General features: G+C 44.4%; 1 protein-coding gene across 5 annotated transcripts in view; it reads right to left on the reverse strand.

Moving 5' to 3' along the window:
• ppp4r4 (protein phosphatase 4, regulatory subunit 4) overlaps positions 1-17519 on the reverse strand; it is a 143964-nt gene that overhangs the window by 47612 nt on the left and 78833 nt on the right. For all 5 annotated transcript variants that reach the window (XM_014145076.2, XM_014145077.2, XM_014145079.2 and 2 more), the window contains 2 exons: positions 5454-5575; positions 3909-4031 (listed from right to left, as the gene is read on the reverse strand). In XM_014145076.2, coding sequence (XP_014000551.2) covers positions 3909-4031; positions 5454-5575 — 245 coding nt within the window. The remainder of the gene's footprint in view (positions 1-3908; positions 4032-5453; positions 5576-17519) is intronic.

The raw sequence follows: 17519 nt of genomic DNA on the forward strand, positions 1-17519 counted from the left end.
GACTACGGTTTGCAACTGCACATGGGGACAAAGATCGTACTTTATGGAGAAATGTCCTCTGGTCTGATGAAACATAAATAGAACTGTTGGCCTTAATGACCATCGTTATGTTTGAAGGAAAAAGGGGGATGCTTGCAAGCCGAAGAACATCATCCACCATCATGTTGTGGGGGTGCTTTTTGCTGCAGGAGGGACTGGTGCACTTCACAAAATAGATGTCATCATAAGGTTGAAAATTATGTGTATATATTGAAGCAACATCTCAAGATTTCAGTCAGGAAGTTAAAGCTTGGTCGCAAATGGGTCTTCCAAATGGGCAATGACCCCAATCATACTTCCAAAGTTGTGGCAAAATGGCTTAAGGGCAACAAAGTCAAGGTATTGGAGTGGCCATCACAAAGCCCTGACCTCAATAACATAGAAAATTAGATGGCAGAACTGAAAAAGCGTGTGTGAGCAAGGAGGCCTACAAACCTGACCCAGTTACACCAGCTCTGTCAGGAGGAATGGGCCAAAATTCACCCAACTTATTGTGGAAAGCTTGTGGAAGTCTACCCAAACGTTTGACCCAAGTTAAACAATTTAAAAGCAATGCTACCAAATACTAATTGAGTGTATGTAAACTTCTGACCCACTGGGAAAGTGATGAAAAAAATTAAAGCTGAAATAAATCATTCTCTCTACTATTATTCTGATATTTCGCATTCTTAAAATAAAGTGGTGATCCTAACTGACCTAAGACAAGGAATTTTTACTAGGATTAAATGTCAGGAATTGTGAAAAACTGAGTTTAAATGTATTTGGTTAAGGTGTATGTAAACTTCCGACTTCCAGTCTCTCGTTCCCAGCTTTGATGCACCTGTACTGACCACGCCTTCTGGATGATAGCGGGGTGAACAGGCAGTGGCTCGGTTGGTTGTTGTCCTTGATGATCTTTTTGGCCTTCCTGTGACATCGGGTGGTGTAGGTGTCCTGGAAGGCAGGTAGTTTGCCCCCGGTGATGCGTTGTGCTGACCTCATTACCCTCTGAAGAGACTTACGGTTGTGGGCGGAGCAGTTGCCGTACCACGCGTTGATACAGTCTGACAGGATGCTCTCGATTGTGCACCTGTAAAAGATTGTCAGTGTTTTCGGTGACAAGCCAAATTTCTTCAGCCTCCTGAGGTTGAAGAGGCATTGTTGCGCCTTCTTCACCACGCTGTCTGTGTGTGTGAACCATTTCAGTTTGTCCGTGATGTGTATGCCGAGGAACTTAAAATGTTCCACCTTCTCCACTACTGTCCCGTCAATGTGGATAGGGGGGTGCTCCCTCTGCTGTTTCCTGAAGTCCACGATCATCTCCTTCGTTTTGTTGACGTTGAGTGTGAGGTTATTTTCCTGACACCACACTCCAAGGGCCCTCACCTCCTCTCTGTAGGCTGTCTCGTCGTTGTTGGTAATCAAGCCTACGACCGTATTGTAGTCTACAAACTTGACGATTGAGTTGTAGGTGTGCATGGCCACGCAGTCAAGGGTGAACAGGGAGTACAGGAGAGGGCTGAGAATGCACCCTTGTGGGGCCCCAGTGTTGAGGATCAGCAGGGTGGAGATGTTGTTTTCCTACCCTCACCACCTGGGGGCGGCTCGTCAGAATGTCCAGGACCCAGTTGCACAGGGCGGGGTCGAGATCCAGGGTCACAAGCTTAATGACGAGTTTGGAGAGTACTATGGTGTTAAATGCTGAGCTGTAATCGATTAACAGCATTCTTACATAGGTATTCCTCTTGTCCAGATGGGTTAGGGCAGTATGCAGTGTGATTGCGATTGCGTCGTCTGTGGACCTATTGGGGCGGTAAGAAATAGGGTGTCAGGTAGGGCTAGTCTCTCAAAGCACTTCATGATGACAGTAGTGAGTGCTACGGGGCGATAGTTGTTTAGCTCAGTTACCTTAGCTTTCTTGGGAACAGGGACAATGGTGGCTCTCTTGAAGCATGTGGGAACAGCAGACTGGGATAGGGATTGATTGAATATGTCCGTAAACACACCAGCCAGCTGGTCTGCGCATGCTCTAAAGATGCGGCTAAGGATGCCGCCTGGGCCGGCAGCCTTGCGAGGGTTAACATGTTTAAATGTTTTACTCACGTTGGCCGCGGTGAAGGAGAGACTGCAGGTTTTGGTAGCGGGCCGTGTCAGTGGCACTGTATTGTCCTCAAAGCTAGCAAAGAAGTTGTTTAATTTGTCTTGGAGCAAGACGTCAGTGTCCGCGACAGGGCTGGTTTTCTTTTTGTAATCCGTGATTGACTGTAGACCCTGCCACATACATCTCATGTCTGAGCCGTTGAATTGCGATTCTACTTTGACTCTATACTGACGCTTAGCTTATTTGATCGCCTTGCAGAGGGAATATCTACACTGTTTGTATTCGGTCATGTTTCCGGTCACCTTGCCATGATTAAAAGCAGTGGTTCGCGCTTTCAATTTTGTGCGAATGCTGCCATCAATCCACGGTTTCTGGTTGAGGAAGGTTTTAATAGTCACTGTGGGTACAACATCACCGATGCACTTGCTAATAAACTTGCTCAGCGGATAAGCATATACATCAATGTTGTTGTCTGAGGCTATCCGGAACATATCCCAGTCCACGTGATCGAAGATTGTGAAGCGTGGAATCCGATTGGTCGGACCAGCGTTGAACAGACCTGAGCACGGGCGTTTCCTGTTTTAGTTTCTGTCTATAGGCTGGGAGCAACAAAATGGAGTCGTGGTCAGATTTGGCGAAAGAAGGGCGAGAGAGGGCTTTGTATGCGTGCGGAAGTTAGAGTAGCAATGATCCTGAATGCTGTCAGCCCGGGTCGCGCATTTGATATGCTGATAAAATTTAGGGAGCCTTGTTTTCAGATTAGCTTTGTTAAAATCCCCAGCTACATTACATGCAGACTCTGGATATATGGTTTTCAGTTTACATAGAGTCCAATGAAGTTCTTTCAGGGCCGTCGAGGTGTCTGCTTGGGTGGGGGGGATATACACGGCTGTGATTATAATCTAAGAGAATTCTCTTGGTAGATAATGCGGTCGGCATTTGATTGTAAGGAATTCTAGTTCAGGTGAACAAAAGGACTTCAGTTTCTGTATGTTGTTATGATCACACCACGACTCGTTAATCATAAGGCATACACCCCCGCCCTTCTTCTTACCAGAGAGATGTTTGTTTCTGTTGGCGTGATGCATGAAGAAACCGGGTGGCTATACCGACTCTGATAACATACCCCGAGTGAGTCATGTTTCCGTGAAACAGAGAATGTTACAATCTCTGATGTCTCTCTGGAAGGCAACCTTTGCTCGAATTTCGTCTACCTTGTTGTCAAGAGACAGGACATTGGCGAGTAGTATACTCGGGAGCGGTGAGCCTGCCTACGGAGCCTGACCAGAAGACCGCTCCGTCTGCCGCTTCTGCGGCGCCGTTGTTTTGGGTCGCCTACTGGGATCCGATCCATTGTCCTGGGTGATGGTTCAAACAGAGGATCCGCTTTGGGAAAGTATTCCCAAATACTTATTTCCTTCATTACAATGCAAATCATTTTATAACATTTTTGACATGTGTTTTTCTGGATTTTTTTGTTGTTATTCTGTCTCTCACTGTTCAAATAATCCTACTATTAAAATTATAGACTGATCATTTCTTTGTAAGTGGGCAAACGTACAAAATCAGCAGGGGATCAAATACTTTTTTCCCCCACTGTACATAAACGTAATGAGCCCGTCTGTAAAACCACAATGAGGACATTGACCCATTCAAGTGGTAAAAGTTAATTGTGATATGAATAAGGGGAAAAAATACCCTATTAGGGTGTGGTGCCTGGCCTTAAGAGGTCTGAAACCCACCTGAAAGTCTCTGACAGAGCAGCCAGTTTAAGAGGTCTGAAACCCACCTGAGAGTCCGTGACAGAGCTTGCCATACTGAAATGACAGCGAAGCCAGCACCGCCTCGTCAGCTTTAAAGCACTTTTCACAGAACGTCTTCACCAGCGGAAAGATAACACGCGTCCTGTCGTCTAAAAAGTGAGGGGGAGAGAAGAGAGAAAGACAGTTTGACATGACGGGGCTGCCTCCCAATGCAACGGGCATCTGGCAGAGAGAGGACAATCGGAATTGTCAGCCCTCATACACACAGTGGCCGCATTCCATTCCAAAACAAAGCAATTATTTTCAACTCAATATGACGTTATCACTCATCATGCGGCCATGGAGTGTATAAGAGCTATCTTGGTACCTTTTCTCTGCCCTGTCAACTTGCCTGGACAGATCTGAAAGGACATCTGAAAGATGAACACAATAGGTCCGGGACACCACGTAGCGAATTGAATGGTTAGGTGGAACCGAATCTGATTGATTATACACTAATCACTCCATTTTGGATCTGCAATGGTGAGTCGTCTAGTATAAAGTGGAAGGTAGCCAGTTTTCAGAATGGAATACGGCCCATGTCCTTGATGGCCCGACACGCGTGCAAAAGCCTTGTGAAGAGATAGAAGACTGACAGCTTAGTTGGAGCCAGTTTGCCAACTACTGTAACGAGTATAGTATTTGCATATCAAAGAAACTCTGCGGGTGCAGGGGTGTCTTGGAAGAGTGTCACTAAGCCAGACAAGTAAGTGTTTCGCACAGACAATGTAGAGACAAGGTTGTGAAGTGCATTGGTTTTAATGAGCCAGGTTTATGTCTGTAGTAGACTCTGGTTCTTGGGAATCCCAAGGGTTGCCTATTTTTTTGCAGAGCACAAGCACACCATATACAGCTAATCAAGGGTTTGAGTATTAGTTGAGTAGTGAAATCAGTTGTGCTTCTGCAGAGCTAGAACAAAAAATATGCAACCCTAAGATATACGTTAAGTAAAAAAAAACGGATCAATAGGAACATCAAAACCATTGAATAGGAACATTATAACCGTATTTTCTGTAAGTGCTTTTATAAAGCTTTTCCAGTCAAAATACTGCTTTGGCTTAAAGACTTTTCCGGAACAATATGAACGTGTGGGCGTCTGTCCTCTCTTGGAACATCAATGAGTAGAAAATTGCCAGCGAACAAGAGCCGCCAGATCGGGAGTAGTGTGGGCTGCTTGCGAGGCACGCTGTAGTAAGAAGACAGAAGTGCAAGTTGAATGTGAGAGCAACATGGCCACAGAGACGGCTATGTAGGCTGTACGAGGGTGTAGCATGGCCTGCCACGCAGACAGAAGTATGTGGGCTGAATGACGTTACCGTGCCAGCAGTGGCAAAGCCATGTGGGCCGGCTGTGTGAGGGTGCAGGGTAATCACATAAAGTTTGTATGACGTTTGTATGAGGTGGTGAGATTGTAGAAGGTTTTTTGTGTGAGAGGTGAGACTGTTTGAAGTGATAAGGTTGTATGAGTTTTATATGAGGTGATGAGGGTGCATGACATAGGTGATGTGGTGTCATTGTATGAGGTTTCTCACCACTGTCGAACATCTCCAGCAGGTTAATGATGGTGTCGAAGGCGGCCAGGCGCACCGTGCTCCCCTCGTCCCGAGCCAACTCTACGAGCTCAGGCAGCACTGCCGCCTTGGTGTGGTCCAGTCTGAGACACCAGAGGAGAAAGAGGAGACACAGTTATATAACAAACACACATTCCCATTAAAGGGATCGTTTGAGTTTCCCCAAAATCAAAGTTCAATCATTTCATTCCTCAGAATGCATGGAAAATGGACTTGTGTGGCAAGAAACAAATTGTGGCATGAGTAAGATGGCAACAGAGTTCTGTTCACCAACCTCCCTTTGTTTGACCAAACTTTAGGCAAACTTCCGCTTCTACAAACTACAAACTTGAACGTGGCTTCTAAAATAACACATAAAAAATAGACAACCGACTGCTCAGAAACAACCAGGAAGTCACAGCCGGTGATTGTCAAGCAAATAACTGTCGGTCTCACAGTAATTGACTGCTAATTAACATAAACACATTTTGCATCTCCTGGCGTCCACACATAGCCTAAGTCTAATAAATCCATGTAATATAGCCTACATCTTCCCAATAAATCCATAATTTATTTTAGACAGGTCTAAAGAAGCATGATATGAAGAAAATGCAGTCTATTTCAGAAGAAAAGAATAGCATACTCTGAGTTGTCCTTATGTTAGGCCCTGATGTGGCTATGCCAAATGGCTGTGGGCTACACTAGTTCATTTAGCAGACAAGATTTGCTTATAATTCCATGCTATTATTTTATAGTATGAAGAATACAATTGAACAAAGCTGAATAAAATATAAATATTTTCTACAAATGATTTGAGGCAGTGCGCATATTCTGTGTTAAGCGGTTAACAAAGAAATAGGTATTCCTATATGCTTAATTTAGAGTTATTAACTCTTGAAGCGTTCGTCCCGCAGGCGGGATCAACATCCAGCGAAAAATCATATCGCCATATTCATAACCGAACCATAACAACATTTTTTTTTTCAAACATAGGACTATTTTATACCGTTTTATAGATACACCTCTCCTGAATCGAAACACGTTGTCCGATTTCAAAAAGGCTTTACAGCAAAAGCAAAACATTAGATTATGTTAGAGGAGTGTATCGTCAAAGTAGCCACATAGCCATTTTCCGACCAACCACATGCGTCACAAATAACCAAAAAACAGCTAAATGCAGCACTAACCTTTGACAATCTTCATCAGATGACACTCCTAGGTCATCATGTTACACAATACATGCATTCTTTTGTTCGATAAAGTTCATATTTATATATAAAAACAGCATTTTACATCGGCGCGTGACGTTGAGAAACTATTTTCCCTCAAATGCATCCTGTGAATCAGCGCTACAATTTACTAAATTACTATTCGAAAACATTTTTAAAATGTAATATTGTCATTCAAAGAATTATAGATTAGCATCTCGTGAATGCACCCGCATTGCCAGATTTTAAAATAACTTTACTGGGAAATCACACTTTGCAATAAAAGGGGATGCTAATGCTCAGAAAAATAGGCTAGGCGACAGGTTGGCGCCATCTTGGAACAATCTAATATCAAATCTACTCTTGTATACTATTGTAAATATTCCCTTACCTTTGATTATCTTCATCAGAAGGCACTTCCAGGAATCCCAGGTCCACAACAAATGTAGTTTTGTTCGAAAAAGTTAATAATTTATGTCCCAATAGCTTCTTCTTGTTAGCGCGTTCCGAAGGCTACTCATAATGTACGAGGCGCGCTGGACTTGTCGTCACGAATGTGCAAAAAAATATATATTTAAGTTCGTTCAAACATGTCAAATGTTGTATAACATAAATCTTTAGGGCCTTTTTCAACCAGAGCTTCAATAATATTCAAGGGGGACGGTTGCATTGTCTTTCTAAACGTTTCGAAAGGGGAGGGTAGCCAGGGGCACCCGCGTCATAATGGTAATGGCCCTCCCCCTGTGACCAAGATCAACAGCCTCTCTTTCGGTCAGTTTGTACTGTAGAAGACTCAAACCACTTTGTAAAGACTGGGGACATCTAGTGGAAGCAATAGGAAGTGCTCAATGAATCCTAACTCACGGTTTGTTTTATAGGCAAAGTGCTGAAGGTGAGTCCGCAAATCAGATTTCCACTCACTGTTAGGATCTGTCTCGGGGTTTTGACTGCCATATGAGTTCTGTTATACTCACAGACACCATTCAAACAGTTTTAGAAACTTTAGGGTGTTTTCTATCCACATCTACTAATTATATGCATATCCTAGCTTCTGAGTTTGAGTAGGAGGCCGTTTAAAATGGGCACGTATTTTTTTCAAAATTCGCTGTCGCGCCCCCTATCCTTGGCGTGCGTTATGAGGAAGATTTGAAAAAAGTTTCTTGAAAGGCATGAGCTCTGCTACATTTTTTTGCGCAGGCTATACACACTCTGTACACACTCACACAGCTCTCCATCACGTGATCGGGTCTTTCTCACAGAATACAAGTTAAGACAGACACATCCAAGGTGAATATTGAAGATATTGGAAGAACTGTCCACATTTACTTTTCATCAGCCAACAAGATGAGTAGGTCTAACAAACAGTTAAAGCACTAGCCTATGTCAATCTACTATCCCCCATAGTACAAAAGTCGACCTATTCTGTGAGGGAAATAAATATTCCAAATAGTTGTGGGATGCGGTAGATCCCAAATTAATACAACCACTACCATCATAAAAAATGTTTTATGCAATAGTCAATGAACAGGCAGAGTTCCTCTGTCCAGTGTCTGTGTTCTTTTGCCCATCTTAATCTTTTCTTTTATTGGCCAGTCTGAGATATGGCTTTTTCTTTGCAACTCTGCCTAGAAGGCCAGCATCCCGGAGTCGCCTCTTCACTGTTGACGTTGAGACTGTTTTTTTGCGGGTAATATTTAATGAAGCTGCCAATTGAGGACTTGTGAGGCATCTGTTTCTCAAACTAGACACTCTAATGTACTTGTCCTCTTGCTCAGTTGTGCACCGGGGCCTCCCACCGCTCTTTCTATTCTGGTTAGAGCCAGTTTGCGCTGTTCTGTGAAGGGAGTAGTACACACTGTTGTACGAGATCTTCAGTTTCTTGGCAATTTCTCGCATGGAAGAGCCTTCATTTCTCAGAACAAAAATAGATTGACAAGTTTCAGAAGAAAGTTCTTTGTTTCTGGCCATTTTGAGCCTGTAGTCGAACCCACAAATGCTGATGCTCCAGATACTCAACTAGTCTAAAGAAGGCCAGTTTTATTGCTTCTTTAATCAGCAAAACACTTTTCAGCTGTGCTAACATAATTGCAAAAGGGTTTTCTAATGATAAATTTGCCTTTCAAAATTATAAACTTGGATTAGCTAACACAACGTGCCATTGGAACACAGGCGTGATGGTTGCTGATAATGGGCCTCTGTATGCCTATGTAGACATCCCATTAAAAAACAGCTGTTTACAGCAACAATAGTAATTTACAACATTAACAATGTCTACACTGTATTTCTGATCAATTTGATGTTATTTTAATGGACAGAATTTTCTTTTCTTTCAAAAACAAGGACATTTCTAAGTGACCCCAAACTTTTGAACGGTAGTATATAGGGCAGCAGCCTCTAATGTGCTAGTGATGTCACGTCCTGACCATATACTTAGGTTTTTTTGTATTATATTTGGTCAGGACGTGGCAGTTATGTTTGGTTATGGTATAGTGGGGTTGTGAGTGTTGGGGTAGGTTCTAGGTTAGGTATTTCTATGTGGAGTTTGGTGAGTGTATGTCTGTTGGGTTAATTGGGGTTGGGACTCTCAGTTGAAGGCAGGTGTTGTCTATCTGCCTTTGATTGAGAGTCCCATATAGTGGGGTGTGTTTGTGTTTGATTTTTGTGGGTAATTGTAATTTTGCACTGTGTTTCGTTTCACCTGTGAAACTGTCACCTTTCTCCTCTGAGTGTTTATTTTGTTTTGTCGTTTCCATCTAAAATAAATATGATGTGGAACAGTCAACCTGCTGCGTATTGGTCATCGAGTGATTTCGACATATCTTCCGATGAGGGAGAATACGAGGAACGTGACAGAATTACCCACCAACAACGGACCAAGCAGCAGAGGAAGGAGCAGCACAAGGAGAGGCACCAGGAGAAAAGCTATCTGGAGTCATGGACTTGGGAGGAAATCCTGGACGGGAAAGGACCATGGACTCAAGCTGGCGATTATCGCCGCCCACAGTGGGAGATCGAGGCGGCGAGAGCTGAGAGGCGCTGGTATGAGGAGAGGGAGCGCAACGGACACGGGAGGCAGCCCCACAATTTTTTTGGGGGGGGCACACGGGGAGATTGGCGGAGTCAGGTGGTAGACCTAAGCCAACTCCCCGTGCTTACCGGAAGCAGCGTGGTACTGGTAAGACACCGTGTTATGCTGTGGAGCGCACGGTGTCCCCAGTGCGCGTTCAAAGCCCGGTGCGCTACATACCAGCCCCCCGCAAGTGCCATGCGAGTGCAGGCATCGAGCCAGGGCGGATGGTGCCAGCTCAGCGCGTCTGGTCTCCAGTGCGCCTCCTCGGTCCAGGTTATCCTGCGCCGGCGTTGCGCACTGTGTCTCCAGAGCGCTGGGAGGGTCCAGTTCGCCCAATGCCTGCTCTCCGCCCGTGCCGGGCCAAAGTGGGCATTCAGCCTGGAGTGTGGGTAAAGAGTGTCCGTACCAGAACTCCAGTGCTCCCCCACAGCCCGGTTTATCCTGTGCCTCCTCCTCGGACCAGGCCTCCAGTGGGTCTCCCCATCCTGGTTCATCCTGTGCCACCTCCCAGGACCAGGCCTTCAGTGGGTCTCCCCATCCTGGTTCATCCTGTGCCACCTCCCAGGACCAGGCCTCCAGTGGGTCTCCCCATCCTGGTCCGTCCTGTGCCACCTCCCAGGACCAGGCCTTCAGTGGGTCTCCCCAGCCTGGTGAGTCCTGTGCCTCCTCCTCGGACCAGGCCTCCAGTGGGTCTCCCCATCCTGGTTCATCCTGTGCCACCTCCCAGGACCAGGCCTTCAGTGGGTCTCCCCATCCTGGTTCATCCTGTGCCACCTCCTCGGACCAGGCCTCCAGTGGGTCTCCCCATCCTGGTTCATCCTGTGCCACCTCCCAGGACCAGGCCTTCAGTGGGTCTCCCCAGCCTGGTGAGTCCTGTGCCACCTCCCAGGACCAGGCCTTCAGTGGGTCTCCCCATCCTGGTTCATCCTGTGCCACCTCCCAGGACCAGGCCTCCAGTGGGTCTCCCCATCCTGGTCCGTCCTGTGCCACCTCCTCGGACCAGGCCTCCAGTGGGTCTCCCCATCCTGGTTCATCCTGTGCCACCTCCCAGGACCAGGCCTTCAGTGGGTCTCCCCAGCCTGGTGAGTCCTGTGCCTGTGCCCAGGGCCAGGCATCCATCATGTCTCCCCAGCCTGGTGAATCCTGGGTCAGGGCCGTCGGAGGATCCGACACCGGGGTGCGGCCCAGAGGATCCGACACCGGGTGCGGACCAGAGTATCCGACAACCTCTTGCGACCCGGGACTGAGGGGAGCTGCCTGTGACCCAGAACCGGGTGAGTCTGGTCACAATTCTAAAATAAAGTTGATTAACTATGACTGTGATGATTCTGCCTACAACCCAGAACCGAAGGAGTCTGCTTACAGCCTGGGACCGACGGAGTCGGCCCACGAACCAGAACCAAAGAAGTCTGCCTACTGTCCTAAGCCCAACAGGTCTGTCTACGGTCTGTTGGACAGTAGGCCAGAACCGGAGCCACCTCCAATATAGGGGGTTGGGGAGGGGGTGTAGCACTGTGCCGTCGTTGACGGCAGCCACCCTCCCTTCCCTCCCTTTAGTTAGGAGGTTAATTGTGTGTTGTTTTTTTTGTTTTGTTTTTTTCTGTTGGTTTTGTGCATTCAGTGTATGCACCTTTAGGGGGGGGTAATGTCACGTCCTGACCATATACTTAGGGTTTTTTGTATTATATTTGGTCAGGACGTGGCAGTTATGTTTGGTTATGGTATAGTGGGGTTGTGAGTGTTGGGGTAGGTTCTAGGTTAGGTATTTCTATGTGGAGTTTGGTGAGTGTATGTCTGTTGGGTTAATTGGGGTTGGGACTCTCAGTTGAAGGCAGGTGTTGTCTATCTGCCTTTGATTGAGAGTCCCATATAGTGGGGTGTGTTTGTGTTTGATTTTTGTGGGTAATTGTAATTTTGCACTGTGTTTCGTTTCACCTGTGAAACTGTCACCTTTCTCCTCTGAGTGTTTATTTTGTTTTGTCGTTTCCATCTAAAATAAATATGATGTGGAACAGTCAACCTGCTGCGTATTGGTCATCGAGTGATTTCGACATATCTTCCGATGAGGGAGAATACGAGGAACGTGACAAGTGATGGCTATTTAACAGTCTGATGGCCTTGAGATAGTAGCTGTTTTTCAGTCTATCGGTCCCAGTTTTGATGCACCTGTACTGACCACGCCTTCTGGATGATAACGGGGTGAACAGACAGTGGCTCGGGCGGTTGTTGTCTTTGATAATCTTTTTGGTCTTCCTGTGACATCGGGTGCTGTAAGTGTCCTGGAGGGCAGGTAGTTTGCCCCTGATGATGCGTTGGGCACACCGCACCACCCTCTGGAGAGCCCTGCAGTTGCGGGCGGTGCAGTTGCCGTACCAGGCGGTGATACAACCTGACAGGATGCTTCAATTGTGCATCTGTAAAAGTTTGAGTGTTTTAGGTCACAAGCCAAATTTCTTCAGCCTCCTTCAGCCTCCTTCACCACAATGTCTGTGTGGGCGGACCATTTCAGTTTGTCAGGGATGTGTACGCTGGGGAACTTGAAGCTTTTCCACCTTCTCCACTGCAGGCCCGTCGATGTGGATAGGGGGGCGCTCCCTCTGCTGTCTGCTGTTTCCTGAAGTCCACAATCAGCTCCTTTGTTTTGTTGACTTTGGGTGAGAGGTTACTTTCCAGGCACCACACTCCCAGGTCCCTCACCTCCTCCCTGTAGTCTGTCTCGTCATTGTTGGTAATCAGGCCTACTACTGTTGTGTCATCTGCAAACTTGATGAATTGGAGGCATGCGTGGCCACACAGTCATGTGTGAAGTTTAAAATGCATTCTGTCATTACTACAGTTGAAGTCGGAAGTTTACACACACTTAGGTTGGAGTCATTAAAACTCGTTTTTCAAGCACTCCACAAATTTCTTGTCAACAAACTAGAGTTTTGCCAAGTCGGTTAGGACATCTACTTTGTGCATGACACAAGTAATTTTTCCAACAATTGTTTACAGAGAGATCATTTCACTTATAATACCCTGTATCACAATTCCAGTGTGTCAGAAGTTTACTGTAACTTTAAACAGCTTGCAAAATTACAGAAAATGATGTCATGGCTTTAGAAGCTTCTGATAGGCTAATTGACATAATTTGAGTCAATTGGAGGTGTACCTGTGGATGTATTTCAAGGCCTACCTTCAAACTCAGTGCCTCTTTGCTTGACAATATGGGAAAATCAAATGCAATCAGCCAAGACCTCAGAAAACAAATTGTAGACCCCCACAAGTCTGGTTCATCCTTGGGAGCAATTTCCAAATGCCTGAAGGTACCACGTTCATCTGTACAAACAATAGTACGCAAGGATAAACACCATGGGACCACGCAGCCGTCACACCGCTCAGGAAGGAGACGCATTCTGTCTCCTAGAGATGAACGTACTTTGGTGCGAAAAGTGCAAACCAATCCCAGAACTACAGCAAAGAACCTTGTGAAGATGCTGGAGGAAACGGGTACAAAAGTATCTATATCCACAGTAGAACGAGTTATATATCGACATAACCTGAAAGGCCACTCAGCAAGGAAGAAGCCACTGCTCCAAAACCGCCATAAAAAAACCAGACTACGGTTTGCAACTGCACATGGGGACAAAGATCATACTTTTTGGAGAAATGTCCTCTGGACTGAAGAAACAAAAATAGAACTGTTTGGCCATAATGACCATCGTTATATTTGGAGGAAAAAGAGGGAGGCTTGCAAGCCGAAGAACACCACCCCAACCGTGAAGCTCGGGGGTGGCAGCATCATGTTGTGGGGGTGCTTTGCTGCAGGAGGGACTGGTGCACTTCACAAAATAGATGGCTTCATGAGGAATGACAATTGTGTGGATATATTCAAGCAACATCTCAAGACATCAGTCAGGAAGTTAAAGCTTGATCGCAAATGGGTCTTCCATATGGACAATGACCCCAAGCATACTTCCAAAGTTGTGGCAAAATGGCTTAAGGACAACAAAGTCAAGGTATTGGAGTGGCCATCACAAAGCCCTGACCTCAATCCCACAGAAAGTTTGTGGGCAGAACTGAAAAAGCGTGTGCGAGCAAGGAAGCCTACAAACCTGACTCAGTTACACCAGCTCTGTCAGGAGGAATTTACCCAACTTATTGTGGGAAGCTTGTGGAAGGCTACCCTGAAACGTTTGACCCAAGTTAAACAATTTAAAGGCAATGCAACCAAATACTAATTGAGGGTATGTAAACTTCTGACCCACTGGGAATGTGATGAAAGAAATAAAAGCTGAAATAAATCATTCTCTCTACTATTATTCTGACATTTCGTTCTTAAAATAAAGTGGTGATCCTAACTGACCTAAGACAGGGTATTTTTACTAGGATTAAATGTCAGGAATTGTGAAAAACTGAGCTTAAATGTATTTGGCTAAGGTGTATGTAAACATCCGACTTCAACTGTATATGTCATATATTTTAACATTATACATTTCTTAAACATTTTTTAATCAATTGTCTCCTCAAATGAAGGGGATGATGACGCAATCTTTGCAAGAGGGAGGGAATATTATTTCATTAGTCCTCAACATATTGGCTCAGTCATTTCAGTGGAGTTACCTGTGAGTTAGCCTCCCCCAGAGCAGGTTAGTTCTGAATAATGAATTACCATAGAAATTTACCTGGCTAAAAGGTGAGCCACTTTCGTATGACCGGTTATCCCGAGTTGAACTCAGAGTTGATCAAAGTTACCTCACCAACTCCTCACACCTGCTTTGTAGTATACCCCTCTGAGCAATCCAACAGGCCTGGGGCAGGTTCTACCATTTTGTCATAAAAAAGTCCAATGCTCCTTGTAGCACCACCTGATGGCCACTGGAAGAAAATGCACCCCCTAATCTCAAAATGTATCTGGACGAACAATGAAACAAGAATTAAACTCTCCATATTACAGAGACAAAAGCCTCCCAAACTTCCAATGGTACTCTTGGTCATTTTCTCTGCATTCTCACTACTTGGCTAAATCCAGAAACTTGCTTGTCATGGCATCCAATACAATAAAAATGTGTTCACCAACACAGATTACAAAACCTTATCTATTCCAACATAGCTCTGAAACAATCTAAATTAAGATTCGGCTCTATTATTTCTCACTTCATTTCTGGCGTCTAACTGAAAAAATATGTGGAATCACACTGAACTGGTACCTCCAATCACCAATTTTCCATAATCTTGGTCTCCAAATTTGGAGGGTGCCCCATCTTATTTCCCATGTGGCATGACAGTCTCTGTGCATTCCAAGATATTCAACAAAAGTACAACCTGCCTGGCACCTCATTACTTTTCTACTTACAATTACGTTTTGCTATGCACGCTCATGGGGTATCTTGGAAAACAAAGCCTCACCTTCATCCCTTTCATAAGGTACTGCTTGGAAAAAGAGGTCTCGTCTCTGAAATGAATTCCCGTCTAGTAAAGTCCTCATCCAAGCCGCTTTCAATTGACAAATTGTGGAAAAAAGATCTACAAACATCCAACAATGTTCTTAATTGGCAAACAATATGGCACAATATATCTCTATCTTCCAGAAATCCAAATCACCAAATTATTCACTTTAATTTTGTTCACAGAATGTACTTTACTCCCCGGAAATTCTATTACATTAAAGCCAAACCATCACCCAATTGTACTCTATGCTCTAATGACACCCAAGGTACCTTAATCCATATGATGTGGGAAAGCCCGGGGGTAAAATCATTCTGGAAGATGATCTTCCCTGTGCTCTCAATTTAACGCAACCTAATTCTTTAATTATTATTTATCTTTCTTTAGTTGTTTTCTCCCCTTTTTTCATATTCATATACTTAACTGTCAATAGATAATAAATGTATATAAAAAATAAGGTTGACAAAAATACAATTCCAAATACAAGCATGCTGATGCCATTCACATTGAGATACCGAGTCTGTATGCCAATTTAATTTATTTTAGCGTGCAGAGCTGTCATTTTTTGCTGCATCTCTTTTGTAAAAACAATACTATCACTATGAATGCTACGAACATGAGTCACTGCCTATTTGCTGTGTTTATATATGCCTGTTATCCAACAAGTCAAAAAAAGGAAATGGACTTGACTTTAGTTTAAGACCACTGCTGATGTATGGAAACATGATACTATTTCATTGTGAACTAGGCTATCCCGAAGTGTAGGAGCTAAGAAGAATAAAATCTCCCTCCCCCAACATTGGCAATGTAAAACAGAACATTTCAATAACTGCATCCAAAAGATCAATGAAGGATGACAAGAGAGTCAAGTTACACAAAGTATCATGTATCAAGTATCATAAACTCTCCTTCCAGACTCACATCAAACATCTCCAATCCAAAGTTAAATCTAGAATTGGCTTCCTATTTCGCAACAAAGCATCCTTCACTCATGCTGCCAAACATACCCTCATAAAACTGACCATCCTACCGATCCTCGACTTCGGCGATGTCATTTACAAAATAGCCTCCAATACCCTACTCAACAAACTGGATGCAGTCTATCACAGTGCCATCCGTTTTGTCACCAAAGCCCCATATACTACCCACCACTGCGACCTGTATGCTCTCGCTGGCTGGCCTTCGCTTCATAATCGTCACCAAACCCACTGGCTCCAGGTCATCTACAAGACCCTGCTAGGTAAAGTCCCCCCTTATCTCCGCTCACTGGTCACCATAGCAGCACCCACCTGTAGCACGCGCTCCAGCAGGTATATCTCACTGGTCACCCCCAAAGCCAATTCCTCCTTTGGCCGTCTCTCCTTCCAGTTCTCTGCTGCCAATGATTGGAACGAACTACAAAAATCTCTGAAACTGGAAACGCTTATCTCCCTCACTAGCTTTAAGCACCAGCTGTCAGAGCAGCTCACAGATCACTGCACCTGTACATAGCCCATCTATAATTTAGCCCAAACAACTACCTCTTCCCCTACTGTATTAATTTATTTTATTTATTTTGCTCCTTTGCAACCCATTATTTCTATTTCTACTTTGCACTTTCTTCTACTACAAATCTACCATTCCAGTGTTTTACTTGCTATATTGTATTTACTTTGCCACCATGGCCTTTTTTTGCCTTTACCTCCCTTATCTCACCTCATTTGCTCACATTGTATATAGACATATTTTTTTCTACTGTATTATTGACTGTATGTTTGTTTTACTCCATGTGTAACTCTGTGTTGTCGAACTGCTTTGCTTTATCTTGGCCAGGTCGCAATTGTAAATGAGAACTTGTTCTCAACTTGCCTACCTGGTTAAATAAAGGTGAAATAAATAAAAAAATATATTAAAAAAGGTTACAGGGTTGTGTTGGTGACTGACACATAATACACCTTCTCCTTAATAAGTCACTCACCCTCTGACAAAATACATATTCTGATAACTCACTGTTGCACAGTTGGTTGCCTGCAATACTCCCAATACCAATATTCAACAGTGGGTTTGACAGTAAATAACCCTAGCACATACTGTATTAATGTAGCACTGTTAAAGGGATAGTTCACACAAAAATAATATTTTAGTATTTTGTTAAAGTTTGATGGACTAATGAACAAAACACGAAAAGATCCATTCAAAGCATCAGGTAATTTGTTTCTGTGCACCAATTAGTGTTGGTGTTTCAATCCATTGCACCTGTCAGTAGCTCAAAGATTTTCTATTCAACTAATGGACCAATATCTATATATGTTATCGAAGGAGAACATCTCTATGATGATGGGGATAAGAAATAGGACATAATAA

Source organism: Salmo salar, chromosome ssa15 (genome assembly GCF_905237065.1).
Source record: "Salmo salar chromosome ssa15, Ssal_v3.1, whole genome shotgun sequence".
NCBI classification, from domain to species: domain Eukaryota; kingdom Metazoa; phylum Chordata; class Actinopteri; order Salmoniformes; family Salmonidae; genus Salmo; species Salmo salar.